This window comes from Calypte anna, chromosome Z (assembly GCF_003957555.1).
Source record: "Calypte anna isolate BGI_N300 chromosome Z, bCalAnn1_v1.p, whole genome shotgun sequence".
Lineage (NCBI taxonomy): Eukaryota > Metazoa > Chordata > Aves > Apodiformes > Trochilidae > Calypte > Calypte anna.
The window spans coordinates 54,854,588-54,871,655 of record NC_044274.1 but is presented as its reverse complement, the minus strand read 5'-3'; the positions used below and the strand labels follow the sequence as shown (position 1 = coordinate 54,871,655).

General features: G+C 36.5%; 1 protein-coding gene across 1 annotated transcript in view; it reads left to right on the top strand.

Annotated features, from left to right (window-relative positions):
* The window catches only part of HOOK3 (hook microtubule tethering protein 3), a 91,464-nt gene extending 74,396 nt beyond the window's left edge, over positions 1-17,068 (top strand). Inside the window, exons 17-23 of the mRNA XM_030468070.1 lie at positions 1,290-1,324; positions 2,106-2,188; positions 4,105-4,205; positions 4,651-4,755; positions 4,874-4,945; positions 5,690-5,826; positions 14,193-17,068. Coding sequence (XP_030323930.1) covers positions 1,290-1,324; positions 2,106-2,188; positions 4,105-4,205; positions 4,651-4,755; positions 4,874-4,945; positions 5,690-5,826; positions 14,193-14,208 — 549 coding nt within the window. The 3' untranslated portion in view covers positions 14,209-17,068. The remainder of the gene's footprint in view (positions 1-1,289; positions 1,325-2,105; positions 2,189-4,104; positions 4,206-4,650; positions 4,756-4,873; positions 4,946-5,689; positions 5,827-14,192) is intronic.

The window sequence follows — 17,068 nt, the reverse complement described above, 5'->3', positions numbered from 1 at the left end:
AAAAAGCTGAAAGCTTGTTTTGGATGAACACAGTAATTCTCTTTATTGTCCAGGTGTCAGAAAAAGCATTGTAGTAATTTTGTTAATTTTATCTTACATTTTGATGATGTTCTGTCACATGGTACATCTCCCATGTGATTGGTACTGGGTAAATACAAACGGATAAAGCAGTTTCTGATTTAAATATTGTACTTCTATCTTGAATTTGATCAATGTGGCATTAACACAACTGAGAATCACTCCACAAAGCACATGCATTTCTAAATTTTGGTTGTAGCCCAATAACCTGCATATTTTCTCCCATTTTGCTACTTGAATGATTTTTGTTTAAAATTACTTTTAAAAGAGCAGTTGCTCTCCTTTGACATTCTGGTTTAAATACGATGATTTACAAATATGCCTCTTTACTATTTTTATATTTTTGTTTTCAGTTATACATTTTAGAAAATGTTACAGGATAAAACTACTGATAAGAATAGAGGAGAAAAATGCACATGCTTGAAAAAATGCAAAGCTTTAACTTTTTCTGTTCATGACTTTCAAAATAGTTTCTTCTGTTGGCTGCTGTTTTGCTTTATACTAATGTCATCTCTGTTTCTTGGCATGGGCTTCTGCTCAAGGCTATTGTGAGTATGGCTTTCTATTTACTTAACACTACTTTCAGTTTATAGACTTCTATGCCGTTTATTTTTTTGGAAGCATGTGAAGTGTGTTTAAAATTAAAATTTACTTTGAAGCTGTTATTCAAAGAGCTTATCCAAATGTCATTTAACTAGAAAGACAAACATTGTAAGTTGTATGATAATTTTCAGTAACAGAAAAAGGGTAAAATTTCTGCTATACTACAGTCAGAAATGCTCTATTCCCTCTAGATCCTATGGGGACAGGAATTTACTTCAACTGGTTAGCTACATATCTTCATGCAAATCACTTAGCCCTTAGCACTTTTTCTAGCAAAATTTTTGTGCACTTCTCAGTGTCAGGTTAATTTATTAAGTCTAATTACAAAAGTACTGAAGTAATTTAAACAAGTCCTGTAGAACTTTGTGGTTTATGGATCCTGCTGTTACTGAACTAGTTCCTGGGATAATATTTTTAAAATTATAAGTTCAGGAAAGCTCCATTTCAGAGAATTCACACAGCTGTGGAGGGAAGGATTGCTACCACAAAGGATAGCTTACAGTTGTGATCTAAAACTGAGTAAAAAAATCAGATTTTGGTTAACATATCATATTCATGTTTTGAAATTATTTTAAAGCTCCACAATAATACTTAGCTTTCTATTCTAGTCCGTTCTTCTGAAGAAGAAACTTGAAGAACATCTGTAAGTATTTTGCCTATTTTTTGTTTGCCATTTGAAACAACCTGTTTTCCATATGTTATGGAAGGCAGTCATTAATCATGCATCTGGAAAACATACAACTAAGATAAATTATATAACACAGGGGAATATGTTTGGGAATATGCTATTCAGATACTGTCGTTATCTCAGAAAACCTTTGTAAAATCTGTAAGAGCAATGAAGGAACCATCGTTTTGTGGTGGTTAGAAAATCTTGCTTAACTCTGTGTAACTTTACTTTAGAAGAATCAGTAATTTTGTTCCGAGAAAAGCATACTAATGTATACAAAATTGATTTGTTTACTTTTAGTATACATTATGGTGTAAAAGGTAACATTTTAGCAAGTGTTATTTTGTTCTGCTATTTCTGCATTTCTTCCCTAAAACGCAAGGAGCTGTTTGCTTTTTGATTGACTTGAGAAAAAAACATAGTTTCTGTTGCCTTTGGGTTTTGCCATTCTTTCCCAACATAATCTCAATTACCAGTAGGCACTGGTAATTTAGGCACTGTAAATTCTTAAGTTTGTAATTGCTCAGAATGAAGATCGTTGTTGTTATGGCTCTTCATATACCATAATGTTTTTCAGGCTATTGAACAAATATTTCCACAGTGATGTTGTCATTTGACCCCATGCCCTACAACAAAAATCAGTTGTGTTGACAGGAATACATTACTATCTGAGGATTTTTTGTATTGCTGAATGTTCATTGAGGCACAATTATAATGTTGAGAAAACAATATGTGCTTTTGTGGTTTATAACAGTGAGAAGCTCCATGAAGCTAACAATGAACTACAGAAGAAACGAGCTATTATTGAGGATTTGGAACCAAGATGCAATAACAGTTGTGAGTTACCTTTGTGGTCCATTTCTTTGTTAAGTATTTCATGGGCAAGGTCTTTAATTGCAATACCTATAGGAGATGTGAGATAAACAAGATGTGTAATTCAAATGGTAGAGATATGTATACTAATTTGTCTGGAAGTTATGATGACCAAAAAAAATGCTTCTAACACTTGAAATTTAGCAGATCTCATTTAAGAGATCATTTTAGTAGGAGCTGACAATGGCTATATAAATAGCAAGGTACTGTCACACCTGTCATCGAACCTCAGCTGTTCACAACTGTTATGTCTCTTAAGACTCTAATTTAGGAGATCCTTGCTGCTATTGCCAGTGTTATTTTTACTCTCAATATATATCTCTTCAGTGTTTCTTCAGAACTGTGTTGTAATTTGAAAAAAAAAATTCAGATGCTGGACAAAGAGAATCTAAAATCTATGTTGTATTGCTGAGGTGGTATCCAGAACCCAACATCCAGTTCTTTTTTAGCACATCAATGCTACTTTTTTCCAGTTTTGAAGGAAGTAGATGGATTTTTCTTCTCAAGCCTACTTATTATAGAACAAGGCAGAAGATCACAAGCAGTGGCAGCTTTTCTGATTTGTGCCAAATAATTTTATTCGTAAAGAGACTAAGGAAGTCAGTTCAGTAGTTGTTACATATGTTCGGTATCCAAAGAGAATTTTCATTTGTGTTGAACTCAAACTGCAGAATATATTATAAATTCTGCATCTTAGGAAATGGTAGAACACTTGGAAATGAGGGTTCAGGGTCTTCATTTGTAGCTAATAAACCATAATCCTGTCATACTTGGTCAGCTTCAGTGTGAGTTTTATAACAGTCTCCTGACTCACTAGCTTCTGAACATTAGTGTATATTGAGGCTTCTGTAGTTAGTTTCCTGAAGTTACAAGTTGCCTTTTAAAACTCAAGGTCTGAACTTCTGTCTTGGTAAAACAAAAATAGTTCTACCTTCTTCCTTTCTTTCCACACTCTAGAAATGTGTGTCAGTTGTTTTTTTCAGATCCCTTTAATCATCCCAGATACGGCCAAATTGCTTGTAGAATACCATGGCACATCTTGAAAAATGGATTCGTTCAGTCTTTGATCCCATCTGCTGTTGGTTCTCTTACTGAGAAATTAAGATCTTACTTGTTCCTGCTACCAGCTTAGTGTTTACCAAGTGCTTAGAGAGAAAACTGTAGGACAGACATAACAGAACATTCCAAAGTGATGCTGCAAAACAGATGGAATGAGAGTTGCTGGTTATCTAACATTGTCTGAGAACAAGACATCAGTGAGATATGCTGTCTGGCACGGGATGATACATTGATTATTTTTTTTCCTGCCATCTAAGACAATGTAGAGAAGATGTCTAATCAATAGCAGCTTGTTCTTGCATCAGTACAGGAGAAGTCTGTAAATTGCTGCTTAAGAAAATGTGGTGGAAAAGATAAATTTAATGTACTCATGTCACAAGTCTTATAAGTTGTACTCAGTGTTAGAGTTTAACAGATTAAAGCAAGAGTTGTGCCTGTTAAGAATTATTCCCCTTACATAAAATAAGAAAAACCAAACTTATACCAAGGTATTATAGAATCTGTAGTTAATTGCCTAAATGCGTTCAGTATTGAGATTGATTTATCAATCAATATTTCAGTTTCTCATTACTTTTTCGTAATTAAAAAAACAAGCAAACCAAATCTGTGTACAAAAACAGCCAGCTCGTGAGACTATGTAGGGAATACACATTTTTAATATGTTTCTGAGTTGTTCAGTAATTAAAGCTATGATATCTGCTATATCAGGTTTGTTTTGTTAGCTTGAAATAGCTTCTATCTGTGCTTTAAGTGTCTGTTGAAAACCTTGAAAATAAGAATAAATATGTTATTTTCCAATGTGTGCATCTCCTCACATAAAGCACTCAAAATTGAAGAATTACAAGAAGCTTTAAGGAAAAAAGAAGAAGAAATGAAGCAAATGGAAGAGCGATACAAGAAGTATTTGGAAAAGGCCAAAAGTGTAAGTAAATGTGTTTCACATTAATGATCCCTCTCTAACAGACTGAACCATACTTCCACTCTGCAGGAATAAAAATACAGGATTTTTATCTGTAAATACACTAGGAAGTAAAAGGGAAAGAAATCCCAGTGAATTTTTTGTTTCTTCTTACTGTTACAGTACCTTGTCCTGATGAAGTCTGCAGGAGATTGTAATGTTTTTGTGTTCATGACTCTCTTCTTTTGCTACCTGTCCATAAGCCCTTCTGAAACCCCTCTGATGCCTCTGATGTGAACTTAACAACTTGCAGTTGGGTTTTTTTGGGTGAAGATGAGTACAATCTCTACAGCCTTCCAGTACCGAAACTGCATCCCGGTGTACTGTGTAATTTCTTAGAAAGACTCATAAATCAATTGGAATGCTTTTGCAGGACTTAATTAAAAGCCAACTGTGTTTTTTCTTACAGGTCATCCGTACTTTAGATCCTAAGCAGAACCAGGGTGCAGCTCCTGAGATTCAGGCTCTGAAAAATCAGTTGCAGGAGCGGGAGAGAATGTTTCATTCATTGGAGGTAAAAATCTTTATGTTTCCTGGTAGATGGGTATTTCCTCATTTTTTTTTCAGGTATAGGCAGATAATTTTACTATAGTTTGTTTCTGAATATATTCTCTTTTGATGTTTTTTTATAGAAAGAATATGAGAAAACAAAAAATCAAAGAGAAATGGAGGAGAAATTTCTTGTTAGTGCCTGGTACAATATGGTAAGAATCTCCTAAACTTGATATTAAAAGTAAAACAAACAAACAAAAATAAATAAATAAATACATAAATAAATAAGCTATTACTATTAGTGGTTGCTAGGTTATTTGTAGCAGTACTAATTAATTTGCTGAGGCTTTTTTGTTTGAAAAGCATTTTCTAACACACAGACAGAGATAGAAAAAAATGCTTTGCAATAATTTTAAGCTATTGCTGTTTCAGGAGTATGTTCCTGTGATAGCCTTGGAGTGAATTAAAAAGAACCTGTTCGTTATTTTCAAGTTTTAAAACCAGAAAGGGCATCTTTTAGAGGAAAGGATACATCAGATTACTATTTCATAATCCATCCCTTCCATTTCACTGACACAGTGTTCAGTTTTACTTTCTTCTTTGATTCTCCACTCTCCAATCTTCCAGTTTTTCCTAATGAGAAGCAATATAAAAAGAAAGGAAATAAAGAAAGAAAAGCACAAGAAAAGCAATACAGCTTACTTGCTGCAGTAAGTACTCTGAAAAACAACCCCTTTAATTTGGGTGCATATTTAGACCCATGCAAAGGGTGAGAACAGGGGACAAGTCCTCACCTGAGTTCTTCAAACCATAAGGAAATGATCTATCCTTGAAAAAAATTATGCCGCGTGTGTGAAATTCAACTAGCTTAGTCAGTCTTGGTGAAGGAAATAATAAACAAAACATGAGTAAAATTATGCATTGTTATGTATTGACATGTTTTTTTCTGTTCATAGGGGATGACTCTGCATAAAAAAGCAGCAGAAGACAGACTGGCTAGTACAGGCTCAGGACAGTCCTTCCTGGCTAGACAAAGGCAAGCCACAAGCACGAGGAGATCTTACCCTGGTCATGTCCAGCCAGCAACAGCAAGGTAGAGAAGCCTTGCCCTTAAAAAGAATATTGCCCTGTGATCCAGGCCACTTCTGTTCAAGTGACAACATTCAAGGAAAATCAACCAGCATCCTTTCTCTTTCTCCCTTGTTACTGCTATTATTTCACAGTCCAGAAGAGGGTTTTGTTACATTTTATCATTGTTCTCTAGTGACCTTTGCTTATATTTCTTAGTGTCTCTCTCTCTCTGAATTTTTTCAAATGTGCCAAAGTTTTGGAAACATCTAGAGGGGTGCTGTATAAGTGTCTTACTTGTATAGAGCCTCATCTCTTGCAAAAAGCCTCATGTGGGCTCTGTAACAATGTAGATTTCCTGTTACAGTTGATAATCTTTGTGCCTACAAGAGTTGTTACACTTTCTAAGACTTTGTTCCAAGGGAATTGGGCTTCTTACTTCATGTGCTAACCTATTGTTTCAAAAAAATGCTGAAAACACATTACAAAAATGCAAAATTAGTTTATATCATTATTAACATTATTAAATGTATATTAACATTATTGTTAAATTTACATGCTACTAAAAAACTTACCTATGGCAAAAATAATTATTTTTTTTATCTCCGACATGCAAAGCTTGCTTTTGTTCTTGGCATTTAATAGGGAAGCTGGATGCCTGGGGGGTTTTTTAGGTTTTTCTCTATCTGCTGGTATTACCTCTTTTGCTGCCAGAGCTGCCTATTTTCAAAGGGTTAGTTCCACTCTTCCTGGTCAAGTGTATGCTTAATATGAAAAGATTGAGGAATATTTAGAATGCTCTAATATGATACTGCATCATCCATTTAGAAAGGACATTTGTTTTAAAATTTTAATTATGGATGAACAGTACCTAATGGATCAAGGTCCCAATTAATATTGTTGATGTTAATATATTCTGGTTGTCATTCCTGACTAAAATAATTGCTTTTAAAGATTTGATTCAGGGTATAATTGTATCAGATGCCTTACTAATGGTACCAGTGCCTTCAGGTGAGGTTGTTGCTGACTTCGTTGGAAATTGGCTGTGGTTTGTTTTACAGACTTTTTAGTGTATAGTTGGTTGGAGTGTCACTTGATGGATTTGGTTGTAGGTCACTCATTGTAGTACCTTCTTGTTGACCAGTTAGCACCAGGTGCCTGTTAGCATCTACTTTAAATTTAGGTTCTGTTCCTAGAAAGTTCTGCTTTTTTCTCTGACTACTCCTATTGTTTTTTATGATTTTTGTCAAAGAATTGATGGACACGAAAGACCTGAATGTATGTACCTATACATACATCTTGTAGTGATTATTTAGAGACTGTTTGGGCCCTAATGTACATGCAGCCTCTTGTATAAATTCATTCCTTTATTTTAATGCCCTCCCAAGTGAAAACATTTTTTCATAAATCTCATTAGAAAACAATATAGTAGCATTCATTAATCATTTGAATGTCCGTATGTTAGTTCACAGCTTGGGTGGAATGAGCAAAGGATAATTAAAATAAGCATGCCTAGATTAAAGAGTAAGGAGCAGGGGAATGATACTTTGAAGTACTGCTTTATCCTCAAGCACATCATGTGTTTTATTCTAGGATAAGAAATGCATTCAGTATGATTCTAGAAATATTTATCAGTTCTTACTTTCCCCCCCAGTAATAGTAAAACTGATGCTGAGCTCTATTAACTGCATATAGGTTTGTCTTTTATTAATCACATTTGGAAAAAAATGAATTTAAAAAAATCTCTTACTTATTCAATGTATGACATGTCTTTGCTATGCTTGCAAGATAGAACAGAGAAAGTATCTTCCTATGTGCAGAAAAGTAACAATATAAAGGAAGTCCAGGACAAATTTTGTAGCTCTGTGAGGTGACACTCATTTTGCTGTCTCTTACTGAAATACTGAATACTAAAGAGACGACAAACATCTGACCACTGTTTGTGTGGGATAACTTTTACTGATCTTACTGATATAATCTGAAGAACTCTTTACCACATGCCATGTGTGAGCAGGAGCAAATCACTCCTCTGAGGTAATTTGATGTTCTTGTTTGGAATTACAGCACTTTTTATCATCCAGAGAAAGAACCTAAGAATACCTAAAGCTCCATTTTTGTTTTAATCTGTCTGGCTGTGGCTGTTACCAAATTGACAAAGCCCTTTGTGAAAGAAAGGAATACTAGGACCTTAGCGTGAAGTTTAATCTCTTAATTTTGTCTGATAATTTAATTTCCTGTTACTGTTAATTAGGTACAGGTCTAGTAACTTGAACACAAACTGCACACAAGAAGAAAACCTACAGTTTTGCTTCAACTGTTTTAACATTTGTTTTTTCATTTTTCCTCTGAAGTTTTGGTGACAGGCAAATGCCTGTGGCCATTAGGAGTTGAAGACATTCTGTTAGAAGCCTCATTTTTAGCTTTTACTCTCCTGTCTCTTATTAATTCTTTCAATTCTTGCTGCTTGTTGACTTTGTTGATCTTCTGCTTTGAGGTCCTGGTTGGTCTTTTCCCTTAAAGTAAGACACTGCAGTTCTTTTTGTATTTTCTTTCAAGAACATACAGCATCATATAGCATCAAAGAGCAAAACAAGACAAATACTGAATTTGTATTTCACTGTTTGAAGTATTTGTTCGGCAAGAGAGAACAAGTGTTTCGGCAAGAGAGAACAAACGTTTCATCTTTAGAGACAATTTTAAGAATTAGCAAATTTGTAGAAATTCTGGTAATGTAGAATTTCTGGATTTCTATTGAATATAAAGATATTTGAATGTACTGCAATGTTCTCAGTTGCTGTCTAGTTCCAGTAGGTCATTTGTTCAGTCTTCTAATGGCAATCATCAGGACTTTAATTCCTTGTTTTTCAGTGCTTTACTTCCATTATTTGAAGCATATGTCAATTCTTAATCTTTGATCATGGATGAATGCAGATAGTAAACATCATTAAACCTTCACTCCTCACAAGAACAGCTTCTTAATCAAAAGGTTTCAGCTTCATTATCTTCCTTGCTTGCTATGGAGCTTGAGAAGTGTAGTAAGAAAACAAGGAGTCTCAGAGTCAGAGTTCAGGAAATAAGCACCTAAATAGATGAGCTACCAATAAGTGATATCTGTTTCTTTTAAGTAATGAAATAATATCCGCAAAAAACACTGTAAAACATAATTCTGTCTGCATTAGATAATCTACAAAACTTTTAGGAACACTTTTTTCCTGAGGCAATGAAGAACTTTTACATCAAAATCATAGTGGTAATTGTTAAACCATTGCTATATTCTGTCCTGATAGGTTACAAAAAGTTAAAGATTGAAGTTGAAGGGAAAAGATTCTCCAGGGCAGTGATGAAACAGCTGAAGAATTCATGAGCATACATTCCTGAGCATAATGCTGAGGATCTGTCCATGATGATCCTTCTGAGAGATTTTAATTGCTGTCAATAAAAGGTAGTAGATAAATGGATGCCTGTTTTCATTGTTCAGAGCTGAAGCTTAGGTTCTTTTCTTAAAGAATGTATGTGCAGTCCAGTTCCTATACTCCCGTGGAGAGTTAAGTTGTTAGCATATCTAGTCAGACATTACAGAAAAGAATATTCAGGGTCTCCATTTTCTTGATAGCATCCATTTGGTTAATAACATGTATTTCCAAAGCACTGTGAAAACTGAAGTAATCCAAAGGCTTTGTGTTCCACCCACGGTGCAAAGGAAGCAGAGAGCATGCAGCTTTATATGTTGTAAAATTAAGTTAATATATGATGATTACAAGATGCTTTTCAATGCACATAAGCAAATGGTAATCTTGTCCTCTTCTGGTGTCACTCGAGATAGCAGTAATGCTTCTGCATGATTCTGTGGCTTTCTATTTATGTAAGGAGCACCAGCAATTTTATGTTCACTGTGTATGAAAGAATTAACAGTGAATGTTCCTATTACTGCTTTGTGATGATCTTAAATGTAAGTAAGTGGTATGTGCAGGCTCTCAAGAAAATTTAAGAGGATCTGGCAATTTTGAAGTAACAAACCTTTGGAAGTTTTGACTTTTGATCTTCCTCAGTTCTCTGAGGAAGTTAACAGCTTCCTGGGGGAATTTTAGTGGGTTTAATTTTCTTGATTTGTTGACATTTTCTGTAGATTTGGTAATTGGGAAATATTTTTATTTCCCCCCTTGATTTTCTTCTAGCTAGTGCTTTGGGGGAGGACTCTCCTGAATGTGAATTTTTCATTTTCTTACAAAGCAAACAAGACAGCAACTGAATTTTACTCATTTTATAGAGATTTTTTTCTTTCCCAATATTTTGACTTTTTGCAAGGGGTGATTAATTTGAAGGTAGATGAGACAGATGTAAGTGACTATTAAGTCTTATGAGCACTATGTTTTTAAACATTTTGCTTGGGTTTTTTCCATTTAAAAAACAGTGAAGCAGAACCTGAGCTTTTGAAGCTAAGGTCTGGGGTTTTTAATTAATTCTGAATTGTAGCTGATTGAATATTGGAGGTTTTACCTATGGGAATAAAGCAGAAGCTATCAGCATCAGCCACAGCAGCCTCGGACTTCTTGCACGTGGTACATTGAAACCCTGGAAATTGTGACGGTGCTGAGGACTTACCTTGCTTTGTCCTCTATTTTTCCTTTTGTGGATTCATTGAAATGTTGGGACACAAAGTTAATTTTTTAAATGTATTTGCTCAATCAATTAGATAATGAATGAATGTCAATTAAGGAGCTCATGAAAAGTTGACAAATCATATGGTCCCATGGGGCACTGAAGCAACCCTGGCAGAACAGCCAAGGCAGCTTCCCAGAAGAATTGTTCTGCTGTCAGATTTTAGTCAGTGGATCAACAGGAGCTTGTGATAATTGCTTTAATTAAGCAATTTTCAATTTAATTGAAGTCCTCATCTGTTAATTGCTAGGGGATGGTTTTACTGCTGACATTACTATTGTACCAGTTCTAACCTTCACATGTAGGCCTTGCCAAGGTAATGCAGGACTGGAGCAGCTTCCAGCATTAGTGGGCTCTGGTGGCAAATCAGGAGTTTCACCTGCTGCTGTTTTCTGTGTCTATATAGTAGTTTGCAGAACTGTGTATCTTTCAGTCTCTTTTGCACTGCATGTTGGTCCCAGACTGAAGGCAGGTTCTCTTTGCTAGATAAAAATTCCTTGCTGCTCTCTTGTTTCTTTGCTTCTCAGAGATTGATCAGTGCAACATGGAAACATTGCTAGTTGAGAGACCTCTAAGGCAGTTAGAGAGCCTTTCCTGTCTGGTGGAGATTTTATTCATTACTTTGCATAGCAGAGGTCCTTTACTATCAGATGAAGTTAGAACATCACATTTCAGAAAGAGCATCATGGTTATTTTAATTATTACAAAAGCAGTCATTTGTCAGCACTATGAAGAGCTGTTAACTAATGTAACATGGCACAAATCTGAAATACTTCAAAAGCAAGTATTTCCACAGCAATAGGGTATTTTATTCTGCAAATTGAACTTGGATCCCTAATGATTATCCCTATCTGAAAGAAAAGAAAAAATAAACATAAAGACCAAATTTTAGCTTGTTTGAGTGCTCTTGTTATCATGATAATGAAAATAAAGAGAATTTTAAGAGAAAATCTTAAGTGGTGTAGTATTTACAGAATTATAAAACTGCTGTAGTGAGATCATCAGACTTTTAATTTGGATTTGAATATAACATTCAGTATTTAATTTCAGTTTTGTAAAGCAGATATTATGGTTCTCAGTCACTGAAGCTTACTAAAATGGAGAGCAAACCAATTTCCTGGAAGTAGTTTTGACATGGGTTTTAATTCTATTTTTTAGCAATATTATTAGAATCTTAGAGTAGGTACAAGCGTGGCATTATAAGGCCACAGACCTTAGAATTTATAGTCTACTTTGTAGTCTCTGGTTGTAAGAGTTGTAAAAATGCAATCTGGTGTCAATACAGTTCTGGAAGATGCTATGTTGAAAGGCTCCTCTAAAAAATCCAAAGGGAATTTAACAAGAAAGATACAGAAAGAAGAGATAGAGAACGAGGAGCTTGTAGAAACCAGTAAGTAATGAGGTCAGGAGATCTGCAGGAAGATAAATCTGGAGACAGATAACTTCAAAGCAGAAGCCTGGTAGAAATATTTTGGAGGAATGTTTAGTGTTAGACCCATGAGTGAGTAGACTGCATTGCTCTGATACCTTTCGTGATTGGTTTACAAAGTATTGCTTACAGACAGCAGACTTGGCTGCAGAAAGCCTGGTCCCTCTTGGGAGCAAATAAAGAATGCAGAGGAGAAACATGGTTTTGCAGAGGGAGTGTGTGGCTGGGTTTTGGGGGGGAGGTTGCATCAGATCTGACTTGTGTGAGCAGTGCTCTGAATCACAAGTTCTGGTGTTGGAAAGTTCTTCCAGAGCTTGATAGATTAGTGAAAGTGGGTGCCATCCTTTCTGTGGCCTCAGTGTGCTGGAGTTGTTCCACTCACTTCTGTGTGCTGAAGAAGCAGAAGTGGACAGTGAGAAGCTAAGGAAGATTTTAAGGAACAGGTCACTACTTGTAATGAAGTGGAGTTAATGAGATTTGGCACTAAATATTGAAGGGAAAGGCTTGACCAAGAAATAATCCCTCAGGCTGGCAACAAGCCTTCACTCACAGCTGGAATATTTTGGACTGGCAAGGGAAAGAGTAAGAGAGTCACTCCTGCATCATAAACCATCTTGCAGCTCTGTTGTCTTACGAAGTGTTACTGTCTTATGAAGCCTCAACAGGTAGCTTTAAAATAGTAGGTTGATTAATTTTGAGTAGTTCTCTAAGCAAAAGAGATTTACAAACAGGTTTTTTTTTTTAGAAAAAGAATAGAGTTTGTAGTCAGGAAGTGTCATTGTCAGATGAATTTGTTACATCCTTGAAAGAGAATATACTGTCCTGATTTTACAAGTCTTCTCAAAAGTACTATTAACTCAAAGGGCAACCTTTGATGTAATTTCTGTTTATGTGCAACAGGATGCTTGAAGTACTACTAAGTAATAAGTCTGAACTAAGTTTAGCCAGCTGAGATTAAAGGATGACACTATATCCATTTGTTCACAATAGAATAGATACATACTTATGTAGCTTGAAATTTTAATTTTTGTATTGACTAACTGCAGTAATCTTCATTGTATTAATCTTGAACTCTAAATTTATTCACCCAAGCAGTGCCAAGCAAGCCTAGCAGACAGTGATGATTCAAAATACACTCTTGAGAATTGCTTTGAATGTGTTAACTTTTACAATTTTTGTTCCACTTGATATTTGATTTATATCTCTGCTTCTATCTGTTTTTCAGCTATGATTAGTATTCTGGGTTGGTGAATGAAAAGGAAAAAAAGACAGATATACAAGATGCAGGACTTGTAGCAGACAGATTTTTTGCAATAAGTCCATTAATATTATATTTAGTTATAAATGTTCTTCCTTATCTATTGAACCTGGATTTACTGTCACAGAACTGTTAGAATCATTTTTGACCAGTGCAATACTAGGGAGAAAGAAGTGGGGAGAGAAACAATTTTTGCATGCTTTAGTTTCAACCTGATGAAGCTGTTTTGCTTTTTTGGAGAGTCACAGTGAGTGCAGTGCAAAACTGAGAACAAGCAGGTAGTGCTGTGGCAGGATATTTGTGTTACCTGGGGAAGCTGAAAGCACTGTAGCTGTGTCAGGCAGGCATTCCACCTCTCCACTTACACCGGCCAAGAAAGGTGCATCAGCAAGGGTGGAGAAATACGGCAACCCTGCACTTCTCTCCCAAACTTAGATTTCCTTCCACAGCATTGTGATGCAGAACTCTTTGGCTCATATTGCGCTTATTTTAACAAGAATATGTATAGTTTTCTTGCAGTTCAAATCTTTATCTGCATGCAATGAGTAGACCTTGCCAGTGCAGTGTGGCAGTGATGCTGTGATAACCTCAAGCACAGGATGACTCTGAATGTCTTTTAGTACATAACCACATGCAGTATTGGGTGGGCACCTTTCACTTTAAATTGCTTTGGTTTTTTACTGTTTTATTCACAGACAGCAGGAATGCCTGAGACTTTTTCATTGCTGTGTAAACTTAGTTTCCATAGCTGTGTTAGTTGAGGATGGTACCATGAAAGACTTTACTCAGAATTGTTTAAATTTGTCTAATTGTGTCTCAATTTAGGTATTGTTCAAGGGAGGTTTTTAGGTCTTTCCGGTTACCGGTGTGTAACCTTTCTGTTAGTTTGAAAAGTTGCTCTGGAAAAAGATGTTTTGCACAACTCCTAAGTAGAGACAGCCTTACTAAACTGCTCTGAAAAATTCCTGTCCTGTTCTCTGTTTTTTTTAAAATGGTAATATGTTATCTGCTTTTTAACTTTCTTCTTTTATTCTTTTATTTACAGTGATGTGGTTGCATGACCTGCAGCATTATTATAACAGGGACTGTTCAGTGCATGACTTGCTTTTCTGTCCAGACTGCATAACCAAAACTTAACCAGTTCAACACTTAAGACTCATGGCCATCTGATTTCAAAGGGGATCTACTTGCAGAGAAGCTTACCATCCCGGGGAGTGGCTTTCCCATTTCCCGCTTCCATTTACTCTTTCTCTTCACAAAAAGTCTCTTAGGAGGCTGGAAGAGGGGAAATACAGTATTCAGAACTCAGCAGGCAGCATTCTGCAAACTGGCAGAGCACTGTCAGCTCTCCATTTTACTTCTGCCTGTCCACTTTATTTAATTCTGATTAACAGTATTAACACACAGACTTCCTGCAACATTTTAATATACTGAACTATAAACATCTAGTCTTAATGAGTTTCTAAAAATGCTTTTTGTTACTGTTAAAATTTCAAAGCACCTGCACCCTTAAAGAATCCACTTTGATTCTTTAAATAATAAAAGTAAAACAAAGAAGGTGTTTACCAGAATAAATGACTAATGAATTGCTGCTTGGCTATCCCATCCTCCTTAAAAAATGAGGCAAGGTTCATCTGATAATCTCCAAGCCAGGCAAACTACTGGGTGGTACTTTGTTCACAGACACTGCCTGCTTCCTTACTATGTATATACACAGTAGTTTGTGGCTGTTGTATTTTTCTCTCTGCATTTTAGCTATGTCATCAGTTTCTTTCAGAAACTTTTATTTCAATCTGTGTACAATTGTTAAAACAATCCGAGGAGAGAACTTGCATGGAGATACGTATGAAAGGTGTCTACACTTCCAGTATTATGCAGAGTGTCCTTGCCAGTTTATAATTTGGGTCGTTCATCTTTTATCTGTACTACTTTTTTCTTTTCTCCGTATTGCAGTCTTAGCTATTTAATTTACAATTGCACTAGCTTGGCTGTTTCTTTATATTATAAAGTTTAGCTCTAAGATTTGCCATATGTAGACAGTGTAACTCAAAATGCTTTGTACTGCCTATATTAATTTAAAAAGCTGCTTATTTAATATTCTTACGTATCTGCACATTTGTACTACTGTATCTTTGTTTTGTATTGGACATTCAGTACTGGCAAGATTCAGAAGATGAGGGAGTACTGCTGTGTTTTATGTTAAGAGGTTTATTATATACAAGTTAGTTTGTAATGAATGAGGAAGGGGGCTTTTTAAGCCACAGGACTTTCTGGAAAAGCTGAAGAGTCTGTATGATGAGTACTCTTAAAGTGGTTTGGCTTAAGTCCAGTTCTAGAGAAACCCCAGTCTTGCTCACTTGGATTTTAATCCTGCAAAATTATAAATATGTATGTATGTACTCTGCTTACTGCAAGAATGGTTTTGCTTATTCAGGCAGTAGCATAACCACCAGCTCTGTTTTCCATGTTAGCATCCCCATGCTGGAGGAGTGTTGTGTCCACAGTCTCTGCAGTCACTTCTGGCCACAAAACAGAGGGCATGGCTTGTCCGGGGCAGAGCTGCACCTTGTGTGCTCAGACACCTCTATGTGTTCAGTCCTCAGGGATCCTGATACCACTGAGTCATTAGCACTGTGCAGGAATGACTTGGAGAAAAAGAGAGATCCTGTCCCCACCTCTGTTTCCACAGGGGAGTCTGTGCCAGCTGGCAAGGGAAAGGGCAGGTAGGAACAGGCCCCCAGCACACTGAGCAGGAGAGGGAAGGGTGAGCATTAAGCTCCCAGTGGGAAATGCCTGGCAGGTTCCCTTCTAGGTGCTTCACCAGAGGGGGTGCTCTGGCTGACAGCAGTCTGGAAAGACCTCCAGAGGGAGATACGTCTTTCCTGGCACTCTGGGCTCTGGGACAGTGGAGTCTGATGGGACCTGCAGGCAGGACTGGGGGTTTGGTGGCCACAAGTCAGGTATTCCCTCAGCAGGGGCAGCAGCACTTTCCTCAGACTGAGGCTAGCAGAAGGATTTGTGCCTTTCCAGGCCCTAGCCATGGATTCCTCGCTACGTGTCAGGGTAGGCATTATTAGAAAACACCTCTGCTTAGCTAGGTGTTAAAGGCAAGGTTTGTTTGTCATTTGTAAGTGCTGCTTTGGCTGTGACTACAGCCTGCCCCAAGCCAGGCTGGATGCAGGAGCCCTGACATCAGTGGCTGTGTGCAGGGTGGGAGGGGATGGCTGTGTTTCCATATGCCTGCCCACAGAAGCGTCCCGAGGTGAAGCCAAGCAGTACCTCATTTCTCCAAGTGGTCTGTACAAATCAGAGACTTAAGTATCAAATATTCTTGAGCCTGAAACACTTGTATGTGTGTTTAGCTTGTCTGCATTCACTAATGCAACAGAGGGATGTCAGGTGGAGCCAGTAACTTCCAGCAAGTGAGCTGGCTACTTTAATTAGATTAGCCTAGCATCTCTGTCATGAAGTGATTGTGTGCTCACAACTCAGAGGGGATCTCCAGCATGTCTCTGATATACTAACTTCATTTGTACTGCATAGAAAACTGTTTTACTTTCTTAGTAGCAGCTTGTTTGACAGTCTTGAATTAAGTGTTGACCAATTATCAAAGTAACTGTTCGTGAAATTGCCAGTGATATATTTTCTGTAAAGGAATGAATTCCTAGAGTGTCAAAACATTGATTTCCCATATCAGTTCATCTATGAATTATGTAACTACCAGATTGTCATGGTAGCAGTATTAATATACATATCTGTATATAGACAAAAAAAAAAAACCAAACCAAACAACTTAGTAATGATCATTGGAATCAAAAGGTTTAATATTTTTCCCAGTTAAATACACTAATGCTTCCAAGGTGACAGAAGAGTGTACAGTTGTTAAACAAGTTGTAAATAAACGCTTATATAAAATGTAAA